The sequence below is a fragment of the Erithacus rubecula genome, assembly GCF_903797595.1.
Source record: "Erithacus rubecula genome assembly, contig: SUPER_33_unloc_1, whole genome shotgun sequence".
Taxonomy (NCBI): Eukaryota; Metazoa; Chordata; class Aves; order Passeriformes; family Muscicapidae; genus Erithacus; species Erithacus rubecula.
In genome coordinates, this window is record NW_027636168.1 from 613,191 (window position 1) to 626,487 (window position 13,297).

The following is a 13,297-nucleotide window of genomic DNA, read 5'->3' on the forward strand; positions in this document are numbered from 1 at the left end:
AAAATTGTGGGTGTTTCACCCTTTTTCCTGTTTGCAGAAATTGTGTGGGTATTTTGGTTTTTTTTTCTTGGTGTTTTTATGGGAAAACGCTGGATCTTCTACCTTTCTTCCTGTTTTTTGTGGGACATTTGTGTGCAATCTGCCTTTTTTCTTGTTTTTTGTGGGACATTTGTGTGCATTCTGCCTTTTTCTTGTTTTTTGTGGGACATTTGTGTGCAATCTGCCTTTTTTCCTGTTTTTTGTGGGACATTGTGTGCATTCTGCCTTTTTTCTTGTTTTTGGGGACATTTGTGTGCAATCTGCCTTTTTCCTGTTTTTTTGTGGGACATTTGTGTGCATTCTGCCTTTTTCCTGTTTTTGTGGGACATTTGTGCATTCTGCCTTTTTTCTTGTTTTTTGTGGGACTTTGTGTGCATTCTGCCTTTCTTCCTGTTTTTTGTAGGACATTTGTGTGCATTCTGCCTTTTTTCTTGTTTTTTGTGGGACATTTGTGTGCAATCTGCCTTTTTTCCTGTTTTTTGTGGGACATTTGTGTGCATTCTGCCTTTCTTCCTGTTTTTTGTGGGACATTTGTGTGCATTCTGCCTTTTTTCCTGTTTTTTGTGGGACATTTGTGTGCATTCTGCCTTTTTTCCTGTTTTTTGTGGGACATTTGTGTGCATTCTGCCTTTTTTCTTGTTTTTTGTGGGACATTTGTGTGCAATCTGCCTTTTTTCCTGTTTTTTGTGGGACATTTGTGTGCATTCTACCTTTCTTCCTGTTTTTTGTGGGACATTTGTGTGCATTCTGCCTTTTTTCCTGTTTTTTGTGGGACATTTGTGTGCATTCTGCCTATTTTCCTGTTTTTTGTGGGACATTTGTGTGCAATCTGCCTTTTTTCTTGTTTTTTGTGGGACATTTGTGTGCATTCTGCCTTTTTTCCTGTTTTTTGTGGGACATTTGTGTGCATTCTGCCTCTTTTCCTGTTTTTTTGGTGGTGGGCAGTTTTCAGGCGTTCAGCCTTTTTTCTGGTTTTTTTGCGGGGATTCAATGGGCGTCTCCACCGTTTTTTCCTGGTTTTTTTTTGTGGGAAATGATGGTTGTTCAGCCATTTTCCCTGTTCTGTCCCAAAGTGTGTGTTTGTGTCCCCCACACCAGGTGCTGCAGAGTTTCAAGATCATGGATTACAGCCCTGCTGGTGGCCATCCACAACCTGGACGGCGCAGCGCGATGCGCTGGCGGCCGGCACGGCCGGAGGGGACGGCCCCGGGCGGCCGGCGGGGCCCACAGAGAGCGCTCTACAGCACAGCCATGGAGTCCATCCAGGAGAGGCACCCAGGGGAGGCACCTTCGAGACTGAGGACCAGTGAGGAGGGACTGGGAATCACTGGGAATCACTGGAGTGACTGGGAATCACTGGGGTGACTGGATTCACTGGGAGTGACTGGGAGTGACTGGGACAGCGCTCTACAGCACAGCCATGGAGTCCATCCAGGGAGAGGCACCCAGAGGGGGGACATTCGAGACTGAGGACCAGTGAGAGAGGGACTGGGATTCACTGGGAATCACTGGGAATCACTGGGAGTTACTGGGAATCACTGGGAGTGACTGGGACAGCGCTCTACAGCACAGCCATGGAGTCCATCCAGGGAGAGGCACCCAGGGGAGGCACCTTCGAGACTGAGGACCAGTGAGAGAGGGACTGGGAGTGACTGGGAATCACTGGGAGTGACTGGGATTTACTGGGAGTTACTGGGAGCACTGGGAGTCACTGGGAGTTACTGGGAGCACTGGGAGTGACTGGGACAGCGCTCTACAGCACAGCCATGGAGTCCATCCAGGGAGAGGCACCCAGGGGAGGCACCTTCGAGACTGAGGACCAGTGAGAGAGGGACTGGGAATCACTGGGAATCACTGGGAGTGACTGGGATTCACTGGGAATCACTGGGAGTTACTGGGAATCACTGGGAGTTACTGGGAGTCACTGGGAGTGACTGGGAGTGACTGGGACAGCGCTCTACAGCACAGCCATGGAGTCCATCCAGGGAGAGGCACCCAGAGGGGGGACATTCGAGACTGAGGACCAGTGAGAGAGGGACTGGGAATCACTGGGAATCACTGGGAATCACTGGGAGTCACTGGGATTCACTGGGAGTGACTGGGAGTGACTGGAACAGCGCTCTACAGCACAGCCATGGAGTCCATCCAGGGAGAGGCACCCAGGGGAGGGACATTCGAGACTGAGGACCAGTGAGAGAGGGACTGGGAATCACTGGGAATCACTGGGATTCACTGGGAATCACTGGGAATCACTGGGAGTTACTGGGAGTGACTGGGAGTGACTGGGACAGCGCTCTACAGCACAGCCATGGAGTCCATCCAGGGAGAGGCACCCAGAGGGGGGACATTCGAGACTGAGGACCAGTGAGAGAGGGACTGGGAATCACTGGGAGTCACTGGGATTCACTGGGAATCACTGGGAGTTACTGGGAGTGACTGGGAGTGACTGGGACAGCGCTCTACAGCACAGCCATGGAGTCCATCCAGGGAGAGGCACCCAGGGGAGGCACCTTCGAGACTGAGGACCAGTGAGAGAGGGACTGGGAATCACTGGGAATCACTGGGAGTGACTGGGAATCACTGGGAGTGACTGGGATTCACTGGGAGTGACTGGGAGTGACTGGGACAGCGCTCTACAGCACAGCCATGGAGTCCATCCAGGGAGAGGCACCCAGAGGGGGGACATTCGAGACTGAGGACCAGTGAGAGAGGGACTGGGATTCACTGGGATTCACTGGGAATCACTGGGAATCACTGGGAGTTACTGGGAATCACTGGGAGTGACTGGGACAGCGCTCTACAGCACAGCCATGGAGTCCATCCAGGGAGAGGCACCCAGGGGAGGCACCTTCGAGACTGAGGACCAGTGAGAGAGGGACTGGGAGTGACTGGGAATCACTGGGAGTGACTGGGAGTGACTGGGAATCACTGGGAATCACTGGGAATCACTGGGAGTTACTGGGATTCACTGGGAGTGACTGGGACAGCGCTCTACAGCACAGCCATGGAGTCCATCCAGGGAGAGGCACCCAGGGGAGGCACCTTCGAGACTGAGGACCAGTGAGAGAGGGACTGGGAGTTACTGGGAGTCACTGGGAGTCACTGGGAGTTACTGGGAGCACTGGGAGTTACTGGGAGCACTGGGAGTTACTGGGAGTCACTGGGAGTTACTGGGAGTTACTGGGACAGCGCTCTACAGCACAGCCATGGAGTCCATCCAGGGAGAGGCACCCAGAGGGGGGACATTCGAGACTGAGGACCAGTGAGAGAGGGACTGGGAATCACTGGGAATCACTGGGAATCACTGGGAGTCACTGGGATTCACTGGGAGTGACTGGGAGTGACTGGGACAGCGCTCTACAGCACAGCCATGGAGTCCATCCAGGGAGAGGCACCCAGGGGAGGGACATTCGAGACTGAGGACCAGTGAGAGAGGGACTGGGAATCACTGGGAATCACTGGGATTCACTGGGAATCACTGGGAATCACTGGGAGTTACTGGGAGTGACTGGGAGTGACTGGGACAGCGCTCTACAGCACAGCCATGGAGTCCATCCAGGGAGAGGCACCCAGAGGGGGGACATTCGAGACTGAGGACCAGTGAGAGAGGGACTGGGAATCACTGGGAGTCACTGGGAGTTACTGGGAGCACTGGGAGTTACTGGGAGTCACTGGGAGTCACTGGGACAGCGCTCTACAGCACAGCCATGGAGTCCATCCAGGGAGAGGCACCCAGGGGAGGCACCTTCGAGACTGAGGACCAGTGAGAGAGGGACTGGGAATCACTGGGAGTTACTGGGAGTGACTGGGAATCACTGAGAATCACTGGGAGTGACTGGGAATCACTGGAAATCACTGGGAATCACTGGGAGTGACTGGGAGTGACTGGAACAGCGCTCTACAGCACAGCCATGGAGTCCATCCAGGGAGAGGCACCCAGGGGAGGCACCTTCGAGACTGAGGACCAGTGAGAGAGGGACTGGGAATCACTGGGAGTGACTGGGATTCACTGGGAATCACTGGGAGTTACTGGGAATCACTGGGAGTGACTGGGAGTCACTGGGAGTGACTGGGAGTGACTGGGATTCACTGGGAGTGACTGGGACAGCGCTCTACAGCACAGCCATGGAGTCCATCCAGGGAGAGGCACCCAGGGGAGGCACCTTCGAGACTGAGGACCAGTGAGAGAGGGACTGGGAATCACTGGGAGTGACTGGGAATCACTGGGAGTGACTGGGAATCACTGGGAGTGACTGGGATTCACTGGGAGTGACTGGGACAGTGCTCTACAGCACAGCCATGGAGTCCATCCAGGGAGAGGCACCCAGGGGAGGCACCTTCGAGACTGAGGACCAGTGAGAGAGGGACTGGGAATCACTGGGAATCACTGGGAATCACTGGGATTCACTGGGAGTGACTGGGAGTGACTGGGACAGTGCTCTACAGCACAGCCATGGAGTCCATCCAGGGACAGAGGGGGATCTTTTGAGACTGAGGACCAGTGAGAGTTACTGGGAGTGACTGGGATTCACTGGGATGGACTGAGATACATGGGGAATCACTGGGATGGACTGGGATTCATTGGGAATTACTGGGATTTTCCCTGCCCGTAGATTTTTCAGGATGTTTGGAGTTTTTTCCATCCGAAACTGTTCCTTGATCCCAATCCCTGATCCCATTCCCAATCCCATTCCCAATCCCTTATCCCAATCCCATTCCCAATCCCATTCCCAATCCCTTATCCCATTCCCAATCCCATTCCCAATCCCATTCCCAATCCCATTCCCAGTCCCAAATCCCTGATCCCAAATCCCCAATCCCATTCCCAATCCCATTCCCAATCCCAGTCCCAAATCCCTGATCCCAAATCCCCAATCCCATTCCCATTCCCAATCCCATTCCCAATCCCAATCCCTGATCCCATTCCCTGACCCCAATCCCAAATCCTTGATCCCAATCCCATCCCAAATCCCCAATCCCAATCCCTGATCCCATTCCAAATCCCATCCCAAATCCTTGATCCCAATCCCATCCCAAATCCCTGATCCCCAATCCCAAATCCTTGATCCCAATCCCATCCCAAATCCCTGATCCCAAATCCCCAATCCCAATCCTTGATCCCATTCCCAATCCCATCCCAAATCCCTGATCCCAAATCCCCAATCCCAATCCTTGATCCCATTCCCAATCCCATCCCAAATCCCTGATCCCAATCCCATCCCAAATCCCCAATCCCAATCCCTGATCCCAATCCCATTCCCAGTCCCAAATCCCTGATCCCAAATCCCCAATCCCATTCCCAATCCAATTCCCAATCCCAATCCCTGATCCCATTCCCAATCCCATTCCCTGATCCCAATCCCTGATCCCATTCCCAATCCCATTCCCAATCCCATTCCCAATCCCATTCCCAATCCCATTCCCATTCCCAATCCCATCCCATTCCCAATCCCATTCCCAATCCCAATCCCAATCCCTGATCCCAAATCCCCAATCCCATTCCCAATCCCTGATCCCAAATCCCCAATCCCATTCCCAATCCCTGATCCCAAATCCCCAATCCCATTCCCAATCCCATTCCCAATCCCATTCCCAATCCCATTCCCAATCCCAATCCCAATCCCTGATCCCAAATCCCCAATCCCATTCCCAATCCCATTCCCAAATTCCCAATCCCATTCCCAATCCCAATCCCTGATCCCAAATCCCCAATCCCATTCCCAATCCCAGTTCCTGATCCCTGATCCCAAATCCCCAATCCCATTCCCAATCCCATTCCCAATCCCAGTTCCTGATCCCTGTTCCCTTTCCCCAGGATGGGCGGAATTCCCGCCCGGAATTCCCGGGGGGAGCGGCTGCTGCTCTACATCGGCATCATCGACGTCCTGCAGTCCTACAGGTCAGCAATTAACCCCTCATTAATTGTTAATTAACTATTCATTAACCACTCCCACCTTTGGGTGCCCCTGCATCGGGAGTTTCACCCAAACTTTGGGAATTTTGGGAGAATTTTTGGGAATTGCTGCTCTGTCTCTGCAGGTTCGTGAAGAAGCTCGAGCACTCCTGGAAGGCGCTGGTGCACGATGGGGTGAGTGGAAAAATGGGAATTTCCATGGAAAAATGGCAATTTTTAAATGGGAAAATGTCAATTTTTAAATGGGAAAATGGGAATTTATTAATGGGAAAATGGGAATTTTGTAGGGGAAAAAAAATGATAATTTTTATAGGAAAAAATGGGAATTTTTTAACGGGAGAATGAGAATTCTCGGGGGGAAAATGGGAATTTTCGGAGGGGGAAATGGGTGTTAATTCCCATTTTTTGGGTGTTAATTCCTATTTTTTGGGTACTAATTCCTATTTTTTGGGTGCATAACTCCCATTTTTGGTGTATAATTCCCATTTTTTGGGGTTCCAGGACACAGTGTCCGTGCACCGGCCCAGTTTCTACGCCGAGCGCTTCCAGCGCTTCATGTGCCACACGGTGTTCCGGAAAATTCCACGTGAGTTCAACCCCCCCCCAATCCCCAAATTCCCTCCTTTCAGCCCAAATTCCTGCTCCACATCCCAAACAATTCCCACTCCTGACTTTCCCCCCTTTTCCCAATTTTTTTCTCATCTTTTTCTCATTTTTTCCCATTTTTTCCCTATTTTTTTCCCATTTTTTCCCTATTTTTTTCCCTGGTAAACTGATGTTTTGGGTTTTTTTTTCCCTGAAAAACTGCTTATTTTCCTCTTGAAAACTTGGTGGTGTTTTGGTTTTTTTTTTTTCCTAAAAAACTGAGGTGTTTTTTCCCTGTAAAAATGCTTTTTTCCCTAAAAATACTCTTTTTTATCTCCCTGTAAAATTGCTTTTTTTCCTAAAAAACTGCTTTATTTTCCCTGTAAAAATGCTTCCTTTACCCAAAAAAACTCTTTTTTTTTTTTTTCTGTAAAACTCCATTTTTTCTTTAAAAACCCCTTTCTTTTCCCTAAAAAATCCCTTTCTTTTATTTTCTTTCCCCTTTCTCACCTCCTTCCCCTCCTCCCTGCCCCAACCCCCTTTGGATATTTTGGAAAATCCCGAATTCTGATGATTTTTTTCCCTTTTTGCAGTGAAACCTTCCCCATCCAAGAAGAGCCGGGGCCAGGCAGGGCCCAGGAGGAGCCAGGGGGGGATCCCAGCCCCAAACCCCCCCCAGGGCTCAGGGGATGCCAGAGCCCAGCCTGGCCCCGAGGCCGACCTGGAGCAAGGTGGGACTGGGCCATTTATCCCAAAAACCTCATTTGCACCCCCCAAAAAATCCCTTCTCTCGTCCCCAAAATATCCCACTTCTTTATCCAGCTTTGGTGCTATAAAATTCCCAGTTTTTATCCTCAAAATCCCTGTTTTCATCCCACAGAATCCTCATTTTTATTCTCACTTTTATCCCAAAAAATCCTGATCCCATTCCCAGGTTCCTGATCCTGTCTGTTCCCATTCTCATTCCCAGTTTCTGCTCCCATTCCCAGTTTCTGCTCCCATTCCCAGTTTCTGCTGCCATTCCCAGTTTCTGTCCCCATTCCCAGTATCCCATTCCCAGTATCCCATTCCCAGTATCCCATTCCCAGTATCCCATTCCCAGTATCCCATTCCCAGTTTCTGTCCCCATTCCCAGTATCCCATTCCCAGTATCCCATTCCCAGTATCCCATTCCCAGTATCCCATTCCCAGTTTCTGATCCCATTCCCAGTTTCCCATTCCCAGTTTCTGATCCCATTCCCAGTTTCCCATTCCCAGTTTCTGTCCCCATTCCCAGTATCCCATTCCCAGTATCCCATTCCCAGTATCCCATTCCCAGTTTCTGATCCCATTCCCAGTTTCCCATTCCCACTTTCCGCTCCCATTCCCAGTTTCTGTCCCCATTCCCAGTATCCTATTCCCAGTTTCTGATCCCATTCCCAGTTTCCCATTCCCAGTTTCCCATTCCCAGTTTCTGTCCCCATTCCCCGTATCCTATTCCCAGTTTCTGTCCCCATTCCCAGTATCCCATTCCCAGTATCCCATTCCCAGTTTCTGATCCCATTCCCAGTATCCCATTCCCAGTTTCTGATCCCATTATCTCTGTTTCATTCCCAGGTTCCAGGCCGGATCTGCTGCCCCGCTCTGTCCCTGATCCCAGCTGTGACTCTGTCCCCACCTCCCTGTCCCATTCCCAGTATCCCATTCCCAGTATCCCATTCCCTGTCCCCATTCCCAGTATCCCATTCCCAGTTTCTGATCCCATTATCTCTGTTTCATTCCCAGGTTCCAGGCCGGATCTGCTGCCCCGCTCTGTCCCTGATCCCAGCTGTGACTCTGTCCCCACCTCCCTGTCCCTGTCCCTGTCCCTGTCCAGCCCCTCCCTCGGCAGCGCCGGCGCCGCCTCCCCCCCCAGCAGGTGGGAGAGAATTTGGGAATGGGATGGGGACAGAGGGCTGGGGGTCAGTGCTGGGAGGGGTTTGGGATCATGGAAATGGGGATGGGGGGTCAGTCCTGAGGGATTGGGATCATTCCCGGGGGTTTGGGATCATTCCTGAGAGTTTGGGATCATTCCTGAGGGATTGGGATCATTCCTGAGGGATTGGGATCATTCCTGAGGGATTGGGATCATTCCTGAGGGATTGGGATCATTCCTGAGGGATTGGGATCATTCCTGAGGGATTGGGATCATTCCTGAGAGTTTGGGATCATTCCTGAGGGATTGGGATCATTCCTGAGGGATTGGGATCATTCCTGAGGGATTGGGATCATTCCTGGGGGTTTGGGATCATTCCTGAGGGTTTGGGATCATTCCTGGGGGTTTGGGATCATTCCTGGGGGTTTGGGATCATTCCTGAGGGTTTGGGATCATTCCTGAGGGATTGGGATCATTCCTGAGAGTTTGGGATCATTCCTGAGGGATTGGGATCATTCCTGAGGGTTTGGGATCATTCCTGAGGGTTTGGGATCATTCCTGAGGGTTTGGGATCATTCCTGAGAGTTTGGGATCATTCCTGAGGGATTGGGATCATTCCCAAGGGTTTGGGATCATTCCTGGGGGTTTGGGATCATTCCCCAGGGATTGGGATCATTACTGAGGGTTTGGGATCATTCCTGAGGGTTTGGGATCATTCCCAAGGTTTTTGGGGAGATAATTCCCAGGGTTTGGGATCATTCCCCAGGGTTTGGGATCATTCCCAAGGTTTTTTTGGGATCACTCCTGACTTTTTTGGAATAATTCTTGACTTTTTTGGGGGATCATTCCCAAGGTTTTTTTGGGATCACTCCTGACTTTTTTGGAATAATTCTTGACTTTTTTGGGGGATCATTCCTGAGGTTTTTTTGGGATCACTCCTGACTTTTTTGGAATCATTCTTGACTTTTTTGGGGGATCATTCCTGAGGTTTTTTTGGGATCACTCCTGACTTTTTTGGAATCATTCTTGACTTTTTTGGGGGATCATTCCTGAGGTTTTTTTGGGGATCACTCCTGATTTTTTTGGGATCATTCCCAAGCCCTTGGGATCTCTGCCCCATCCCAGCCCCTCTCTGGGAAGTTTCCTTGGAATGAGCCCTCTGGAAATCCAGGAATTCTCCCCCAACATTCCCAAATTCCCCAATTCCCACAGGTCCGTGGGGGTTGAAGTTCACCCGGGGCCTGGAGCAGCTCCTGGAATTTCCCTGCCCAGGTGAGGCTGGATCCAAGTTTTTTATGGAATGTTTTCCAGGAATTTCTGAGATTTGGAGCTTTTTTGGGGTCAGATCTTTCCCAAAATTTGGGAAATTCCCAAGGAAATCCCCCTGGGGATGTTCCTGCTTTTCCTGTTCCCAGGGAACAGCCTGGGGTGGAATTGCTTGGAATTTCCATGGAATATTCTCTTTATCCACATTTTCCACGTGGAATTTCCATGGAATATTTTCTTTATCCATGGGGAAAAAATCCTCTGGAATTCCTGAGGATTCTCTACATCCACAAATACCATGTGGAATTTTCATGGAATATTCTCCTTATCCCCAATTTCCATGGAATTCCCATATGGAATTAACCTGGAATATTCCTTTTATCTACATTTTCCATGGAATTTCCATGGAATGTCCTCTTGCTCCCCATTTCCCATGGAATTCTCTGGAATTCCCAATCCCTGCATTCAAAATTCCCAAAAAAAACCCCCCAAAAAATTCCTTGGGGGAAAAAATAGGATTTTCCAATGTTTTGAGGGTGATTTTTTTCAGGATTTCCTGGGATTTCCATGGGAACAGCAGAAAGTTGGGATTTAGGGCTGAGATTTCTTGGTTTTCCCCTCAAAAAATTCCTGAAAATTCCCATTTTTCCATTGTTTTTCCAGTGGATCCCCTGGCCCTTCCCTGCCCCTGGAGCTGGAGGAGCTGCAGGAGACTGAGATCAGCTTTGTGAGTGTTTTCCATGGAAAAAATTGGGAATTCCCAGGGAATTCTCAGAGATTTGGGATCCTGGAATTTCATTCCCATGGGTTTGGGCAGCCCAAAATTCCTGGAATTGCCCCAAAAGGAGGAAAATCCCTCATTCCCAAAAGTCTGGAATATCCCAAATCCCATCCTGAGCATTCCCAAATTTCCCATCTTTGATCCCAAAGGGATTTGGGAAAAAAATTCCAGCTCAAAATTTTGAGAAATGGTTTAAAAAGAGAAAAATTCCTCATTCCCAAAAATCTGGATTATCTCAAATACCTGGAATTTTCCTGGATTTTTTCTGGAATTTTCCTGAATTTTTCCTGGAATGGATTTCCATTGGATTGGGAATTGAATTCCTGGATTTTTTTCTAGAATTTTCTGGGAATTTTCCTGGAAGTTTCCTGGAATGGATTTCCCTTGGATTGGGAATGGAATTACTGGAATTTTCCTGAAATTTTCCTGAATTTTTCCTGGAATTTCCTTTGAATTGGGAATGGAATTTGGTTGAGAGTCTGGAATATCCCAAATCCCTTAAAATCCCTGGAATTCAGAAATTTTAGGAGAAAAAAAAAAAAACCAAAACAAATATTCCATGCGGAAAATTCCCAATTTTCCTTCATTCCCTTATTTTGTTTTTTTTTTCTCTTCCCAGTGAATTGACACCGTTGGATTCCCAAAAATCCTTTGGAATTTCTTCTTTTCCCACCAATCCTGGGAGCTGAAAAACTGGGAATGGCCCCTGGGGAAATCTGGGAATGTGGAAATTCCCTCTGGAATTCTTGGAGCCACCAAATTCCTTGGAAAACCAAGGATGAAAATCAGGACAAAAAAAGGACCTGAAATTCCCAGGAATTCCTGAATTTTGGGCTTTAAAAACAAAAAAAAATGGGAGAGAATTCCTGGAAAATTCCCAGAGGGAATCAGAGCTGCCCAGACTTTTTTGGGGGGGAATTTTTGTGTTTTTTCTTTATTTTTATGCTTTTTTTTTGTTTGTTTGTTTTAAATTTCCTTCCTGGTTTTTAGCATTGTGGGAATTTTTGGGATTATTAATTATTAGTAATTATTAATTCTTTTTTTTTTTTTTATTCCTAAATGGAGATTTGCTCTGGGTTTTCCATGGGAAATCCTCTGGAAAACAGGAGAAAAAAAAATGGAGGAAAAATCATGGAAAAGTTTCTGGTTCCTCCCTTTTTCCAGCAGGAATTTTGGGAAGTTGTTCCCACAATCAGGGAAGATTTTCTTGGAATTTTTTGGGATTTTTTTGGAATTTTGGGGGAATTTTTTGGAATTTTTGGGAGATTTTTGGGAGGAATTTTGTGGAATTTTTGGGGGGATTTTTTGGGATTTTTTGGAATCTTCAGAATCCAACCCCATTCTGGGATTTCCACCCACATTTTTTTAAGGATTTCCCTCCAAAATCCCACTTTTCCAATCCCCAAATCCCATTTTTTAAAACCTCTTGACATTCCCACAAAATTCCTGGAGCAGATTTTGAGATGGAAAAAAAAAAAAAAAAAATTCCAAACCTGGATCCATCCCAAAAAAAAAAATCCCAAAATTCCAGAGCAACCCCTGGGGCTGGAGCTGATTTTTGCTCCCTGTTGGTTTTTTTTTTATATGAAATTAAAAATAATTTTTTCCCAAATTCCCACTTGGAAAAATCCCAATTTTTTTTTATAAAAAACCCCAAAATTTCAAGCTTTTTATGCTGAAAAAATCATGGAATGTAGAGCAAGGAGGGAATTTTCCCCAATGCTCTTCCCACTTTTCCCTTTTTCCACATTTTTTTACAGAAAAGCTGATTTTTCCCACCCTAAAATCCCAGATTTTTCCCCTCTGGAATTGCTTTATCCTGGGAATTCTCAGCTCAGCAATTCCCACCTGGATTTTTCCAAGATTCCCAAAGGGAATTTGGGGAAAATTTTGTTGGATTTTCTCTTTTTTTCCAGGAATTTTCCCTTTTTCCCTTGGAATATTTGTCTATATTAGACAAATTCCCTTCCAATCCTGTTTTATTCCCATTTTTTATCAGATCAGGAGGGGAAAATATCCCAATTTTCCCTTTTTTCCCAATTTTTCCATTTTTTTCCCAATTTTCCCCCATTTTTCCCAATTTTTTGCCCCCTCAGAACAGAATATTTATGAATATTTAAATATTTTTGGGATAATTCCCCTTTTTCCTGGGAATTCTCCTCATCCAGAGGCTTTGGGGGGGGGGAGATGGGGTTGGAATTTTTGGGATTAGGGTTTTTTTTGTTTTTTAGGTTTTTTTGGGGGGATTTGCCTGTTCCAAAGGTGGAAATTTGGGAATTCTGGGGGGAATTTTCCAGGAGAAAAAGAGAATTTGGCTCTTCCTGGGCATGGAGGGACTTTTCTGGGAATGGGAATGGAAATTTCCTGGATTTGGGAGAGAATTCATGGAATTTTCCTGTTTTTTGGGATGGAATTTTCCTGAAGTGGGAGCGGAAATTTCCTGGATTTGGGATAGAATTTATGGAATTTTTCAGCAGTTGGGACAGAATTCTTGGAATTTTCCTGGATTTGGGCAGAATTCATGGAATTTTTGTGGACTGGGAATGGATTTTTCCAGGATTTGGGACAGAATTCTTGGAATTTTCCAGGACTTGGGACAGAATTCATGGAATTTTCCAGGATTTGACAATGGAATTAATGGAATTTTCCTGGATTTGGGATGGAATTTTCATGGACTTGGGACAGAATTCATGGAAATTTTGTGGACTGGGAATGGATTTTTCCTGGATTTGGGACAGAAATCCTGGAATTTTCAAGCTGCCATTGCCAGGGAGAATCTGGTGCCTCTGGATCATGGATGGAGTTCTCCTGGAATTCC

General features: G+C 47.6%; 1 protein-coding gene across 1 annotated transcript in view; it reads left to right on the forward strand.

Annotated features, from left to right (window-relative positions):
* The window catches only part of PIP5K1A (phosphatidylinositol-4-phosphate 5-kinase type 1 alpha), a 21,479-nt gene extending 10,094 nt beyond the window's left edge, over positions 1 to 11,385 (forward strand). Inside the window, 13 exon segments of the mRNA XM_079329555.1 lie at positions 1,138 to 1,170; positions 1,172 to 1,210; positions 1,212 to 1,259; positions 1,261 to 1,300; positions 1,303 to 1,345; positions 5,855 to 5,938; positions 6,079 to 6,127; positions 6,455 to 6,539; positions 7,132 to 7,269; positions 8,303 to 8,435; positions 9,645 to 9,704; positions 10,362 to 10,425; positions 11,099 to 11,385. Coding sequence (XP_079185681.1) covers positions 1,138 to 1,170; positions 1,172 to 1,210; positions 1,212 to 1,259; positions 1,261 to 1,300; positions 1,303 to 1,345; positions 5,855 to 5,938; positions 6,079 to 6,127; positions 6,455 to 6,539; positions 7,132 to 7,269; positions 8,303 to 8,435; positions 9,645 to 9,704; positions 10,362 to 10,425; positions 11,099 to 11,101 — 819 coding nt within the window. The 3' untranslated portion in view covers positions 11,102 to 11,385.
* The last annotated feature ends 1,912 nt before the right edge of the window (positions 11,386 to 13,297 follow it).